At 44.9% G+C, this 13389-nt stretch overlaps 1 protein-coding gene and 1 long non-coding RNA gene across 3 annotated transcripts in view; one reads left to right on the top strand and one right to left on the bottom strand.

Moving 5' to 3' along the window:
- Positions 1-706: 706 nt before the first annotated feature.
- Positions 707-5345, bottom strand: gabrp (gamma-aminobutyric acid type A receptor subunit pi). 2 transcript variants are annotated; one of them, XM_077022898.1, is made up of 10 exons: positions 5027-5345; positions 4023-4098; positions 3803-3915; positions 3644-3711; positions 3301-3518; positions 3051-3133; positions 2633-2770; positions 2065-2217; positions 1657-1850; positions 707-1195 (listed from the first exon to the last, which is right to left on the bottom strand). In XM_077022898.1, the coding sequence occupies exons 2-10, from the start codon at positions 4073-4075 to the stop codon at positions 878-880; spliced, it is 1338 nt and encodes a 445-aa protein (XP_076879013.1). In that variant the 5' UTR covers positions 4076-4098; positions 5027-5345; the 3' UTR covers positions 707-877. The 2 variants fall into 2 exon arrangements, with proteins under 2 accessions (XP_076879013.1, XP_076879014.1); XM_077022899.1 differs by lacking the exon at positions 5027-5345 and having other exon boundaries at positions 3803-3958; positions 4023-4096.
- A 7732-nt stretch (positions 5346-13077) lies between these two features.
- The window catches only part of LOC143526594 (uncharacterized), a 2495-nt gene continuing 2183 nt past the window's right edge, over positions 13078-13389 (top strand). The window contains exon 1 of the long non-coding RNA XR_013133898.1: positions 13078-13178. This is a non-coding gene — a long non-coding RNA (uncharacterized LOC143526594). The remainder of the gene's footprint in view (positions 13179-13389) is intronic.

Genomic DNA, 13389 nt, shown 5'->3' on the forward strand with positions numbered 1-13389 from the left:
TTTTGTTGCTAAAAATAGTAAAAAGATGCAGATGTTCTCAGTGTTTCCAGAGGAACAGAACATTTCAGAGTCCGCTCATCAGCTGTGTGAGTGAAGTGCTTCACCCATATACTTTAAAACTACTTAAACTTCTTTTGTCGGGTCATGATGGCAGTTTTATTCTCCTGAGAGAGCGGCAGGTTTCACTGCAGTGAGCCAGGACAGCGTCATCCCAAGAGCTGAATCCTGATTGGCTAGAATCTCCACCAACACACACGCATCAACACGCTAATTAATACACCATGGAGGCCATTAGAACATTTATGGTGTCTGGACATTATTACAGTGTGGGGAGCCACTCTGAACTGGACCCACTCTGGAGCGTGAACTGGTTCATTTGAAGACTATAAAGATATTTGATTCTTCCCATGTGAGCTTTGTAACAAAAATGTAAAAATAATAATCATTTTCATAAATGTTTGCAACTTTTTGGTGGTTCAAATGACTTATCACTCATTTAAGGAAGCATATTCATATAAACAGAAACATATTCGACCCGCTGATTAAAGATAAAATTTGGTGAGTAAGGTATGCAAATAAATAAATACACATGAAAGTTTTATAGAAATAATAATCAGGTTTCTGATGCCATACTTGACAAAACAGATGAATATAGATTTAATATAGATTTCCATTGGTAAAGACAGAATGATGATGAAACCACTGACATTCGAATCATCCGGCATCTGTGAGGCTGCCTCCTCCTGCCTGGGTCAGAGGTCATGTAACCACAACTTGAGTAACTGGGTCCAACTGGGGTACTTTAAGCCTGACCATTTTTGTTTTATTAGTACAGTTGGTCCTTACAGTTATGGGTTCCTTTATTAGAGCCATTCTGCTAAATAAAAAGGTAATACAGCCAGTAGAGGATGTTGACCAGGAGGAAAGCCATGGGGAAGAAGGCTCGTGCGTGCCTGTCAATGTTGTGGGGATTCTCCACACTCATCAAGGACGCAGCTTTGCGTGACACCTGTTTGACGGAGGACAAGACACCGCCGGGCGTCTGCTTCTCCGACGTCTCCTCCCCTTCACGCTTCACGGGCTGGGCGGGGGCCTCCTCCCGGGGGTCAGGGGTCAGGTCCGTCTTAGGTGTGGTGGCACGAGCCAGCTGGATGGAGCAGTTGCCGTTTGACTCATCAAACTCCTTCAGCAGTTCCTGAAACCAGGCCATGAATAGTTTGGTTTTGGCAGAATGTTTATGTATGTTTTAAAATAATAATGCAGCATATATGAGGAAAACCATGAGTAATTGCTGTATATAGACCCTCTACAAATAGTGATTTGTTTCAGAAGATTCCCTGGATTATACACATACACGTATATACAATGTCCAATTATATTGACAAACAATTAGAACATTCAGCCAACATTAAAACACATTGTATTGACACGTGTAGTATTGGGTAGGAGCTGCTGACTCCAGAACAGTCTGAACTCCCCATGCCACCGTCCGTTGCTGTATTCTTTAGCACAGGGGTGGCCAACCCGCGCGCCCCCCCCCCCCCCCCCCCCCCGTTACACAGTACAAAAAATGGCTCTAGGTCTCTGGCGGGTTGGCCACCCCTGCTTTAGCACATTACAACATGGTTTTGGCTTGTAGAGGGCGTGTACACTCACTCTCTGAACATCTACGATGGTTTGATGCTGCATGGTGTAGAAGTGGGCACAGGCGTATTCCAGCAGCGCCCCGAAGATGAAGGTGAAGCAGATGCCCAGGTAGACGTCGATGGCCTTGATGAAGCAGTTGGCGTTGGGCAGCGACGTCCTGGCTCCCATCATTAAGGTCGTCATTGTGAGAACGGTCGTCACTCCTGTTGAACAGATCAGAGCAAGCGGGGCTGTTGAGCTCAGCGTGAGCGGTCAGAGAGCGGCTGTGCTCTCTGCCTGGAGTGTTTTAAGGTAACGAGCCGCCTCAGTTCACTGAGTTCACTTCATCTGTACTGTCAGACGTATACGGGCTGAGTACGAGGACTAGACACACGAAGAACACAACACACCATCTCCAGACCCGGCACCGTGACTGACCGATGCAGGTGCGAGCAGGAACCGAGGACTGGCTGATCCAGAAGGAGACCCAGGACAGGACCACCAGCAGGACGGAGGGCACGTAGGTCTCCAGGATGAAGAACAGGACGTTCCTCCGCAGAGAGAAGTGCAACACCAGCTTTGGGTAGTGACCTGCACACAAAGGATCAGCTTGACTACACCTCAGTACACCTGGCACACCTGCGTGGTGGAGGCAGAAGACGTCGACCTGCTGTGTGCTGGTATTAAGGGCGTATCACCTGTCTGCTGTGTGCTGGTACTAAGGGCGTATCACCTGTCTGCTGTGTGCTGGTATTAAGGGCGTATCACCTGTCTGCTGTGTGCTGGTATTAAGGGCGTATCACCTGTCTGCTGTATGCTGGTATTAAGGGCGTATCACCTGTCTGCTGTGTGCTGGTATTAAGGGCGTATCACCTGTCTGCTGTGTGCTGGTATTAAGGGCGTATCACCTGTCTGCTGTGTGCTGGTATTAAGGGCGTATCACCTGTCTGCTGTGTGCTGGTATTAAGGGCGTATCACCTGTCTGCTGGTATTAAGGGCGTATCACCTGTCTCGTACACTGCCTCAGACACAGACGTGTAGTAGCTCTCCACGCTGTACTGCGCTAGACGCAGAGTGTCGAGACCCTTCACCGAGTCATTCCCTCGGGTCCAGTAAAACACCACGTCCTGGAGGTTATAGCCCCCTGATCTCACACACCACACACACACACATCACACACACACACCACACACACACACACACACACCACACACACACACACACACATCACACACACACATCACACACACCACACACACACACACACACCACACACACACACACACACATCACACACACACATCACACACACACACACACATCACACACACACACACACACATCACACATTCATACAGTTTACCGTTTCGGTCAAAACAATAAGAGAAATCAAACTAAAATATGTAACGTGTGGGAGCACTCACAGCTCTCCAGCTGCAGGGTGCACAGCTGTCTGTCCATCGGGTACTTGGTAAGATCCATGTTGCAGGCGATCGTAGCTGTAATACTGTAGAGCACAGAGAAGTCTGGTCAAAACGAGGTGGAACTGATAGACAAGATTACAATCAAGACAGAGACCCATGTCTAGAGACCTTTCAGCACACCCTGGTTGATCCACGCATCTGCGTCGTGAATATTGCTCTGACCCGTCTAGCAGGCCGAAGCGGGTCGTACCGTAGAGCATAGAGCACGGTGCCGTTACTGAAGATCCGGATGAGTCTGTTGTCCACTGTGACGTCGTGCAGGAACGAGCGTTTTGAGTCTGGGATGAAGGTGTCTGGGACCCAGAGCAAGGAGACCAGCCGCCCGTCCAGACTCAAGCTCTCATTTCCGGGGAAGACCAAACGGGAATCTCGCCAGCGCTGCCTCAGGAATATCGTGGCTGTGTAGTCCTAGTGAAGACATTGTGCACATGAACAACGGGTCTGTTACTCCATATACTGCCATGTGTGGATACCATAAATATCAACGATTACACTTTTGAATCATGTGCGGAAAAAGTGACAATGGACTCTACCATATTGATTTCGGAGATGGCATCGATGCTAGCAATATCCAGACTCATTCCAATCTCAACAGGGCCTTCTGGAGAACATGGATCATGGGGTTAGTGGTGAAGCCATGGTTGAAGGACCTTTGTAGGGCTTGTAGCACTTTCATGAAGTGTTGCACAAACCGTTGAAGTTGGGCCTCAGGTAGCGGTTGTAGCCTTTCATCAGCTTCTGGATGGTGGGCTGGAGTTGAGATTCATTCCAGTCCCCAAAATTAATCCCATGAAAGCCCATCTCACTGAGAAAGAGAGAGAGAGAAAGAAAGAGAGAGGGAGAGGGAGCTGAATTCTGTGTGTGATTGTTTAGTTTTTCTAAATGAATATCTTCAAAAACATGTTCACTCACCCGTTTGTTTGAGTCACAAAGGGACTCAAGCAGACGAGAAGTCGAATTAGCATCACTGGATGGTTTCGGAAAACACCTGTTTAAAGAGAAGACCCGCCATTACCGTTATCGTGCACTTTGTGCCCTTTGTGTATTCTAATATCTCGCCACATGGTGGCAGCATCGCTTCAAAATCGATGCAGACGTCTACTGCGCGGCAGCGTTTTATAGTTCTGTTTACGAGGTGCGTCTCTCCACCTGCTGTGCAGAGCACACGTGCATCCCACCAGAGCAGATTACATCTCTATTAAGAGGGCCGTTTTACTGTTCTCTATTTTTTCTTCTCCTCAATGGCTTTTTAGATTGGTGTGTCAGCGTCTCTCTCTCCAGTGGCTCCAGGCCTGTTATGGGCAGACACCCACGTCTTGTTTGCACCAGTAGTGATTTACAGATAGTGCATATGCCTGTGCTTGCCCACGTGGCATTTATCCTTAATCTGAATTTCCCGCTGACGCCTCAAACCCAGCACATCAATCCAGGTTTATGGCTTATTCAATAAGACCCTGCGGCACACACACACACCACAGCCAGGATGACGACAGGATCACAAAACCACATTATGTTTGTGATTCTGCTTGTAATTGCACAGAATCTATCAAGAATCCTTTGTTAAAGCTAATTCAGTTAGCCATACGGTGTCAGGCACAATGACACACCGCTTAATTTGTCATACTGCAAGTTAAGACAGAAAGCAAAAATCAGACCTGGTCATCTTATTAAGTATTTGAACGTGGTGTCACATTAGATACACTTGTTAAGGCCACGGTGTTTCCTGCAGGCCCTTTTGGTATTTTTCTTGTGCTGCCCCGTAGAACCCATCTCTTGTTCTTCTTTCATCCCTCCATCCCCCTGCTCTTTCTGTCCTCCCATGGACCATCCCTCTCTCCTGTCAGCCTGTACAGGTCAGCATCACGGGTGGGGGGGGAGCTGTGTGAGTAATGCAGGAGCGGAGTGTTTCACCTTACCTGTGGTCTTCACCCTCGTGGCTCCTGCTCTGTATCCCAGCGTTGGGGTTCCTTCTGAACTTTAGTCCACTCTGTCCTCTTGATCCTCGTGTAGCAGTTTGACCCCGTGTCTCCTGGCTCGTCCTGCCGGTTTGACCCCGTGTCTCCTGGCTCGTCCTGCTGGTTTGTCTCCGTGTCTCCTGGCTCGTCCTGCCTGTTTGTCCCTGTGTCTCCTGACTCGTCCTGCTGGTTTGTCTCCGTGTCCCCCACCTCAGCCCAGATGCTCTTTCTTCCTCGAGCCCCTCACAGCTTCTCATGGTGAGAATATTCCCACTCTCTCTCCCCTCTCCCTCCCTTCACCTTCTCACTCCACATCTCTCTCTCCCTCTCTCTCTCTGTCCCTTTCTCCCAGTCCCTCTCTCTCCCTCTGTCTATCCCCCTCCCTCTCTGTCTGTCTCTCACATGTGTGCTCTCTCTCTCTCCTGTTCATCTTTGTCTAAGATGTATGCTACATGTTAGCTCCTGTAGCACTGTGTGTTCACCTCCTTCACTCCTAATAACTCAATAAAAAGCTTCCGTATTGTTGGGTATCTCAGTTTCTCCTGCGTTCTTGTCCATCGTCTCTTGCTATTAAGGGAACATGTATGAGATACAACACGCATGGTACAAGTGGCGTACCGTGTGACACGACCATCGTGACACGAAGACCCTCACACTAATGGAGACCCTCACACTAATGGAGGTCTTGTAGCTTTATTGACTGGCCATTGTATTAGGTGCACCTGTCATCTTGATGAGTGCACAAACTTTAGCTCATCTGTTCTCTCCACTAGGTTACTACACTGCATAAAATGTCTTCGCAAGTAGATATTTTAACATTTTAAATATTTTACATTTAAATATACAACAGATATTTTTCAGCCACTAATATTTTTGAATATTGGATATTTAAAAATTGTTATAAGATTATTTAACCAATTTTTCTATATATATTTTACTAACAATGCTGTTTAAATAAAGGGAAATGGTTTTAGTGCATTAGCAGGGATTTTTACTTCCATCAAAGTGTCCAGTGTGGTCACATGATTTCACATGATAAGATGCCTGATGGATTACTGAAATACTAAATAATCCTGAAATAAATTAGTACTAATCCTGCAGGTGAGACTGCAGGTGATATTTGTATGTTCTTCGTGTTCCTGTATTTCTGTTTTATGTAGATGTACCCCAGAACCCTCCTGCACTTCTAACATGGCGGTCCATCCTCCACCCATAATCACAGCCCTCATATCCTGAAGTGCTCTCATAGTTCCTTCATGTGCACTTACAACATTTGTGTGGTTTTATGTTCCATAAACAGTTGTTGTGCCTTTAAGGCAGTGTTGGCTAAATGAACTCTGTTCATTGGATGTCTAGGCAAGCCAAGGCAACTTTATTCATAGCATCTCTCAAACACACTGGCAATTCAAAGTGCTTCACACAAGAGAAGAAGAAGTTTATTACGTCACCTTGGGAAGGTCATTGCCCACAAAATATAATACATAAAAATTAAAGCGAGATTTGAAAAGAATAAAAATAGAAAACTAAATTAATTAAATATTGAATTTATATAAATGAAATAGAACTTAAAATAAGATTAAGATAAAATAATTAAGAACAAAGATAATAATAGGCAAAAGATAAGTAAACTAAACGAAACAGGCTACATTTATGGTACCTACACTAATCAAAGACCAGTCCAAATAAGTAGGATTTAATCTTAGATTTAAAAACATCCAGCATTGGAGCTCTTCTAGTATCTTCCCACAGCTGGTTCCATTTAGAAACAGCGTAATAACTAAATGCTGCCTCTCCTTGCTTAGTTCTTACCTTGGGCAGGACTAACTGATTAGTTCCTAGTGACCTAAGATTCCTGCCTGGCTCTGCAGCATATAAGATAGATACACTGGTCCTACACCATTTAGTGATTTATAGACCAGTAATAACACCTTGAAGTCTATCCTGTATTGTGGAATTAGTGTAAGGACTTAGAACGGAGGTGATGTGATCACTTCGTTTGCTCATAGTGACTCTAGCAGCTGCATTTTGAATCAGCTGTAGCTGTTTGATGGTCTTTTCGGGGGAGTCCTGTTCGGAGGCCATTACAGTAACCAACCCTGCTGGAGACAGAAGCGTGATACGTTTATCATGATCTGGTTTTGTCAAGAAATCTCTGATCTTATTGATGTTCTTAAGGGCTGCCCCCCAAAAGGCTGCCATAGTTACTGATTTCATGTAATTTCGCCCGAGTATTGTGCTCCATTAAAGCACTCTGAACTGCAAAGTGGGCGGAGCTACACTTAATGCTGAGTAGGCAAAGATATGTAAATGAGAAACAATGATTTCAAAATGAGCTGTTTGTGCATCTTACATGCCATATATGGGCTGAGAGAGTGAATTGCGTGTTTTAAAACCCTAATAATAATTACATATTACTTTCATATTATATGTTACCCTGCCTCTCTCTTTCTCTCTCTCTCTCTCTCTCTCTCTTTCTCTCTCTCCCTCCCTCCCTCTCCCTTCTTCACTATGGAGCTCATGTCTACCTCTCTCTACCTGAGTGAGTTCACTGCCCTCTGCTCTTTGGTGTGGTTCACAGGGAAACACACCTGAAGGTTTTGACACCTGGTTTTGTTCCTGATTCTATGAACAGGCTCCGCCCCACAGTGATGTCATTTCTCTGTTTGGTAAGAACTCCAGCCGGCCAAGATGGTCTGTCTGCCTTGGGCTACACCAGAGGCGTCTGGGTCCTCTCTCCAAGCTGGAAGCCCATAACAGACTCCTTGTCCAAATCTTTATGGCCCTTCAGCCTATCTGACATCAGCACTTCCTGACCCCTCTTGGTTTGCAGTTTGTCAGTTTATTGCTGTAGTTTATTACTATTGCCGTTTGGTATGGATGTCGATGTGGGCGGGGGGAGCTGTCAGAACCCTGCAGATCCACCAGAACCCTGTAATTACCTCAGTCTCCAGCTCCAGCATGCACAATGTAAACAGCTAAGAGACTACAGCTGAACATTTGACAGTTCAGGAGCTGCCCACTGATGTCACACACACACACACACACACATCCACAGAGTTACCAACATTAGGAGATGTCTGCCTTCGGGGCTTACGTTACGTTTCATTAGCATTGGTCTTCACAGAAACGACAGTTGCCTTAATGCAAGATCAACCACACCAGACAGAGATGGTAGTGACTGTAGGGTGACTGGTGGTCTGAGAACATGGAGCAGAGGTGTTGATGGACAGGGATGAGGTGAGACCTTCACCCACACCTCTGCTGTCTCTCTACATCCAACCCCCATGCAACCCCCACACTTCACCCCCAACCAACCCCCACAATTAAAGTCCTGGGTTCAAATGAGTATTGAATCTTTTCTCTTTTCTCTTTATCATTCCCCGCAGTGCATCAGTCTTGGGCTCAGGGGACACCGCTGACAGCCCCCGTGTCTCCACTGCCTCCCCCATGGGCCTGTAGACAGACCCTGGCCATATTTTATTCCTCCTGATTTCATCTGTCCATCCTGCTGTTTTGGGTTTGGTGTGGGGCTGCTGTGTCTTCTCCAGGCTGCTCTTATCTTACTCATTACAGCGACTCTTTAATTGTGTTGCTCTGAGTAAACACGGCCCACACTCGAGAACCAAACCCAAACGCTTTCACACGTGCCCCCGTGACCCCCCCCTCAAGCAAATTAAAACGTCAGTTTTTGCCATTTTGATTTTATTTACTGCTACTGATTACACATCCTCACATTTGCATTGGCCGGGCTCATAGAAAGGCTCACAGGTTTAACCGTCTTCATGTTTTTTCTGTCAAATTTCCTCACCATTTTGTTTTCTCCTGTTCTGTGTATTTTTCTTCTCACTGTGTCTGTGTGAGTGACTCATAGTTTTTCTCAGTTAACTGACATTCAGTTGCCCTGCTGCCATTGGCCCTTGAGCCCTGTAGCTGAGCCCTGAGTGGTTGATGTTCAGTCATGTGACTCCTCCCACTCATTCTGAAGGGAAGTCTCTTCGTGCTTTCATCAGAGGTAGACCAGCGTTCCTTGTCTCCGTGGTAACTAGAGGGATGACACAGGTCACAGAACGTCTGTGTGATGGGAATTAGTGTGAGATTATCCCAAAATGGACTTGGAAAATTGAGGATTAATGGCAAACTATTTAAATTGCTAAAATCCCACGTGACATGACAAAAAAATTTTTCTGTCTTTTGAGTTTGGGGAAATGCATGTAATCATTTTGATGTCGAGTTTTAGAAAATGCCAAAGGCTCCATATTTGGGAACAGAGAGATATCGATGAATCCAGCACAGAGCCAAGAGAGAGTGGGAGGAGCTAGAGTGGGTGGAGCTAGAGTGGGAGGAGCTAGAGTGGGTGGAGTGGTAGCAGCACAACAGCACGCTGGTGACAGCGGCCTCTGCCCTGACCACACCAACCACACGGCCAAATTATGAAGTTAAAAATGCAAAGATTAGCAAGTTTTATGAGATATAAAGACTTTAAATTGGTGTCAAATGACTCTCATAAACTTGTTTGAGAATCTGAACCAGATGTTTTAGCTTGTACTTCTGAAGCCATTTTTATGACTCCTCAGTTTTTATGACTCTCACACCTCTAAGGGTCAACACTGGAATCCTCCAAATATTTAACTTCTAACTATAAACTGGAACTGTCAAATTTAACTGAGTAAAAATTTGTAGTAAATTTTGAGAATCATTTAAAAAATGCATGGTGTCCTGTTCCAGCCTTCCTATTGGCCGTTGTCCCTGTGTGCTGTGCGCACACACACACACACACACACACACACACACACACACACACACACACACACACACACACACACACACACACACACACACCTTCTCCACAGCTAGCTTCATGCTAAAACATTAATGGTTCCTGGCATTACTTCCCTCCAAAACACTAGGCAGCAGTTTGCTTTAGCTTATTTTTAAATAAAAAAAATAAACTTCCAAACTTAACAAGATGGAAACTAAATAGAACCTTTCCTCCTACTCTAGGCCTGTCAGAATATGAATTTTGATAAACACACAAATATTCAGTTCACTGTTGAGTCACACAGAAGCCCTCACTCTACTAAGGTCAGCATGAGGAGGAAACAGGACCCACATGATCAGAGAGAGAGAGAGAGAGAGAGAGAGAGAGAGAGAGAGAGAGAGAGAGAGAGAGAGAGAGAGAGAGAGAGAGAGAGAGAGAGAGAGAGAGAGAGAGAGAGAGAGAGAGAGAGAGAGAGAGAGAGAGAGAGAGAGAGGTTATATTCACTCATTACACTGTTTTTTTGTTTTTGGTATAAATACATCTTAAATGCAGTTGTTCCCTTCAGATGAAAGTGTGGGCTACCTGTATGACTGTTTAAACCGTGAAGACCAAATCAACCTAGAATCTGTCATCAGTTATTTTAATTATTTAAACAAATCAGTTCTTATGAAGTCTTGGTGTTTTGTGTTTCTCTTACAGCAGTACATACATAAGTGTGTCTTTCACCCACGTCTTTAAAGCACATCATCACTTCTAACTTCTCCTTTGTAAGTGTATTATTGGATGTCTTCAGACCAAATCACTGTATTAACTGGCTGTAGCCTAGCAACCAGAAGTCAAGGTTATCTTCTTGTTTGTCACTTCAGATACAGAATCTCTCACTCTCGTTTTTAATACAGGATCATCTCTCACTCTCTCACTTTAATACAGGATCGTCTTTCACTCTCGTTTTTAATACAGGATCATTTCTCACTCTCTCGTTTTTAATACAGGATAATCTCTAGATTAATCATCTAGATTTTGTAATTGTCTCAGTTTCACATTCATTTAGATTTCAAACCTAGTTTGTGGTGTTTATTATGCTACAGGTCTCACATGCAAATTAATGAATTCCTCAACTTCTTCTTTTTGCTAATTGATGTTCTCTCTAATTTTATTTAAATTAGTTTTCCTTAACATGAGTTTAAATTGTGATATCCAGCATTTTCCAAATTCATATTAGCAGGTCCTTTCTTTGGTCATTTGGAAGATTCAGCTCAGAGCTGCTCAGACGACCCCCCTTTACTGAGCTGCCTGCATGTTGAGTGCTTCTGTGCACTGTTGTGTTCACTAACGTCACAGGTTATATTTATCAGGCGCTTCGGTACTGGAGGACAGTGTCTCTGTAGTCACGCTAGCCTGTGTGACCTGAAGTGTCTAGGATCCTGTTCTGATTGGCTGATTTCAGACCTGCTCCACAGAGACCGGATGACATATGAGAGCCAAGACACTTCCAACAGCAATAGTCCATTCGAGGGTCTTGGGTGTATGTCCCAGTTCCCTCTGTCCATCCATCTCTGTAGCCAGAGATCTCTGTCCCTCCGTCCTGTGTGGGGACATGGGGACGTGCAGTGAGAGGGCCACGGGACTGGTGCGGGGGCCACGGGACTGGTGGGGGGGCTACGGTGTGTCCCCCGGGGGGCCGCGAGCGCCCTGCACGCCTGAACAGAGAATGTGCACGCGCCACTGCACACTAGCTCCTGCACCCAGCCAGAGGCATGATGGGAGATGACAGGTCAAAGGTCACGGGCTGCACTCATTCAGGAGGGGGGCATCAGTGATGAAACGCACCCGCGGAGACACAGCGATCCTCGGCTCTTGTTGTGAGATCCCTGTTGTAAGACATTTCATTTTATGGGGCATTCCTTGAAGACATCTCCACACATACACACACACACACACACACATTTTCGCACACCGACACACTGAATATGAATTCTGCCTTGTAGCACTAGCAGCAGTTCATTTGGATTGAAAGACTGGCTTTGTTATTCAAACATGTTAGTTAATATATTCCCCCGGAGACATTGTTCCTGACTCCAACTTCTTGACTTAATAGGTTAATTTGATTAAATTTATGCATAGTATGCTCCTAGTTGCTATGGAAATCCCTGGCCCCACATATGCAGGTTATAGTCCAGTAATTCTCAACAATTGAAATCTCCCTGCTGTCTGCTCCCAGTGTTGACTTTACTCCCGTTTACATTTCAACTTCTGTTCTGGATCAGATGCCACCAGGGACTTTTGATCCTGCGCCAAACACGGTTGTAAACACCCCTGGACCGCGTCAAATGTACAAGCAATAAAATTCTGCTTAGGTCGTTTTTTTTTTTTAATCTACTGCTTCATGGACTTGAAATTGTGCTTTAAACATGTTGGATATTTCTGCTCACAATTGTAGTAATATGTTGGCAAGTGACATGTAATCAGTTATTTGTTGCTGGACATAGTGAAATGCGTATGCTTAAACAGGAGATACACAGGTCTGTATTTCCTGCCTTTGCTCAGATATGAAGTATTGTGTATAACTGCTCATTATCCATGGAGTAGTTCTAATAATAATAATAATAATAATAATAATAATATAACAGTATATAATATAATACACTACAATAATGCCACTACACAGACACCTGACAGTGTCAAGCACAGGGAGGTGTAGCGTGTATATTAAGTGCTTTCTTCATATTCTCCAGTAAGGCTGCCAGTCCAGTACCAGTCCCTAACTGGGTAATTGTTTTAACCCGAGAGCTTCCTTACTGGAACCTTAAAGGTATTATATTCATTCAGCTATCGTACATGCTATCACACTGAGACCGCCCAGCTCATCAGTAGAAGCATCACACTGTTGGTTGATCTGTTCTATATACGTCTGTGTTCAGATTACATGTCCCAGTGAACCTAACGGCCCTAATTGATCAAGTGTGAACAGAAGCTTTGAGTTCCAGCTGCCGGTGGAGTGAGATGTGTGTGCAGTATTTGGTTATAAAACAGCTCAGGCTGTGTACGGCACCAGCAGACTCACTCCGGACTCACCCGGCACTGCTCAACAATCGGATCTTTTTGTTTACACCATGTTGACATGTCAAATATTTTAGGGTGACCGAACAGAACAATCCAACACAGTAAGTGTGTTTGTTGTCTCCCAACACTATTTCCCCTAAATATTTCTATAAAAGCCCTGCGAGATGACAATTCAGTCAGACGTCTCGGCCGCCTTGGGACGAGCCGCAGCTCGGTCTCGACACGAAGAACATGAATCCTCTTGGCTTTTCACCCGAAGACAATTATGGATTATAGAAAGGGCCGCCGCAGGTGTGTCTCTCTATGAACTTTAAAATCTGCAGATCAGCTAAGGATCAAAAAGAAAAAATAGGCATGATACCAGATGTTATAAAATATTTCTCTCCAGTCCGTGTCCCACTTAAGCTTGAATTTGCTGGTGATGGATTCACCAGAAGTGCAGACAGGGCTCCAAAAACAATATTGTTTGTTTTTGATAATGATTGAAATGAAAAAAAGAAAT

Source organism: Brachyhypopomus gauderio, chromosome 11, assembly GCF_052324685.1.
Source record: "Brachyhypopomus gauderio isolate BG-103 chromosome 11, BGAUD_0.2, whole genome shotgun sequence".
NCBI classification, from domain to species: domain Eukaryota; kingdom Metazoa; phylum Chordata; class Actinopteri; order Gymnotiformes; family Hypopomidae; genus Brachyhypopomus; species Brachyhypopomus gauderio.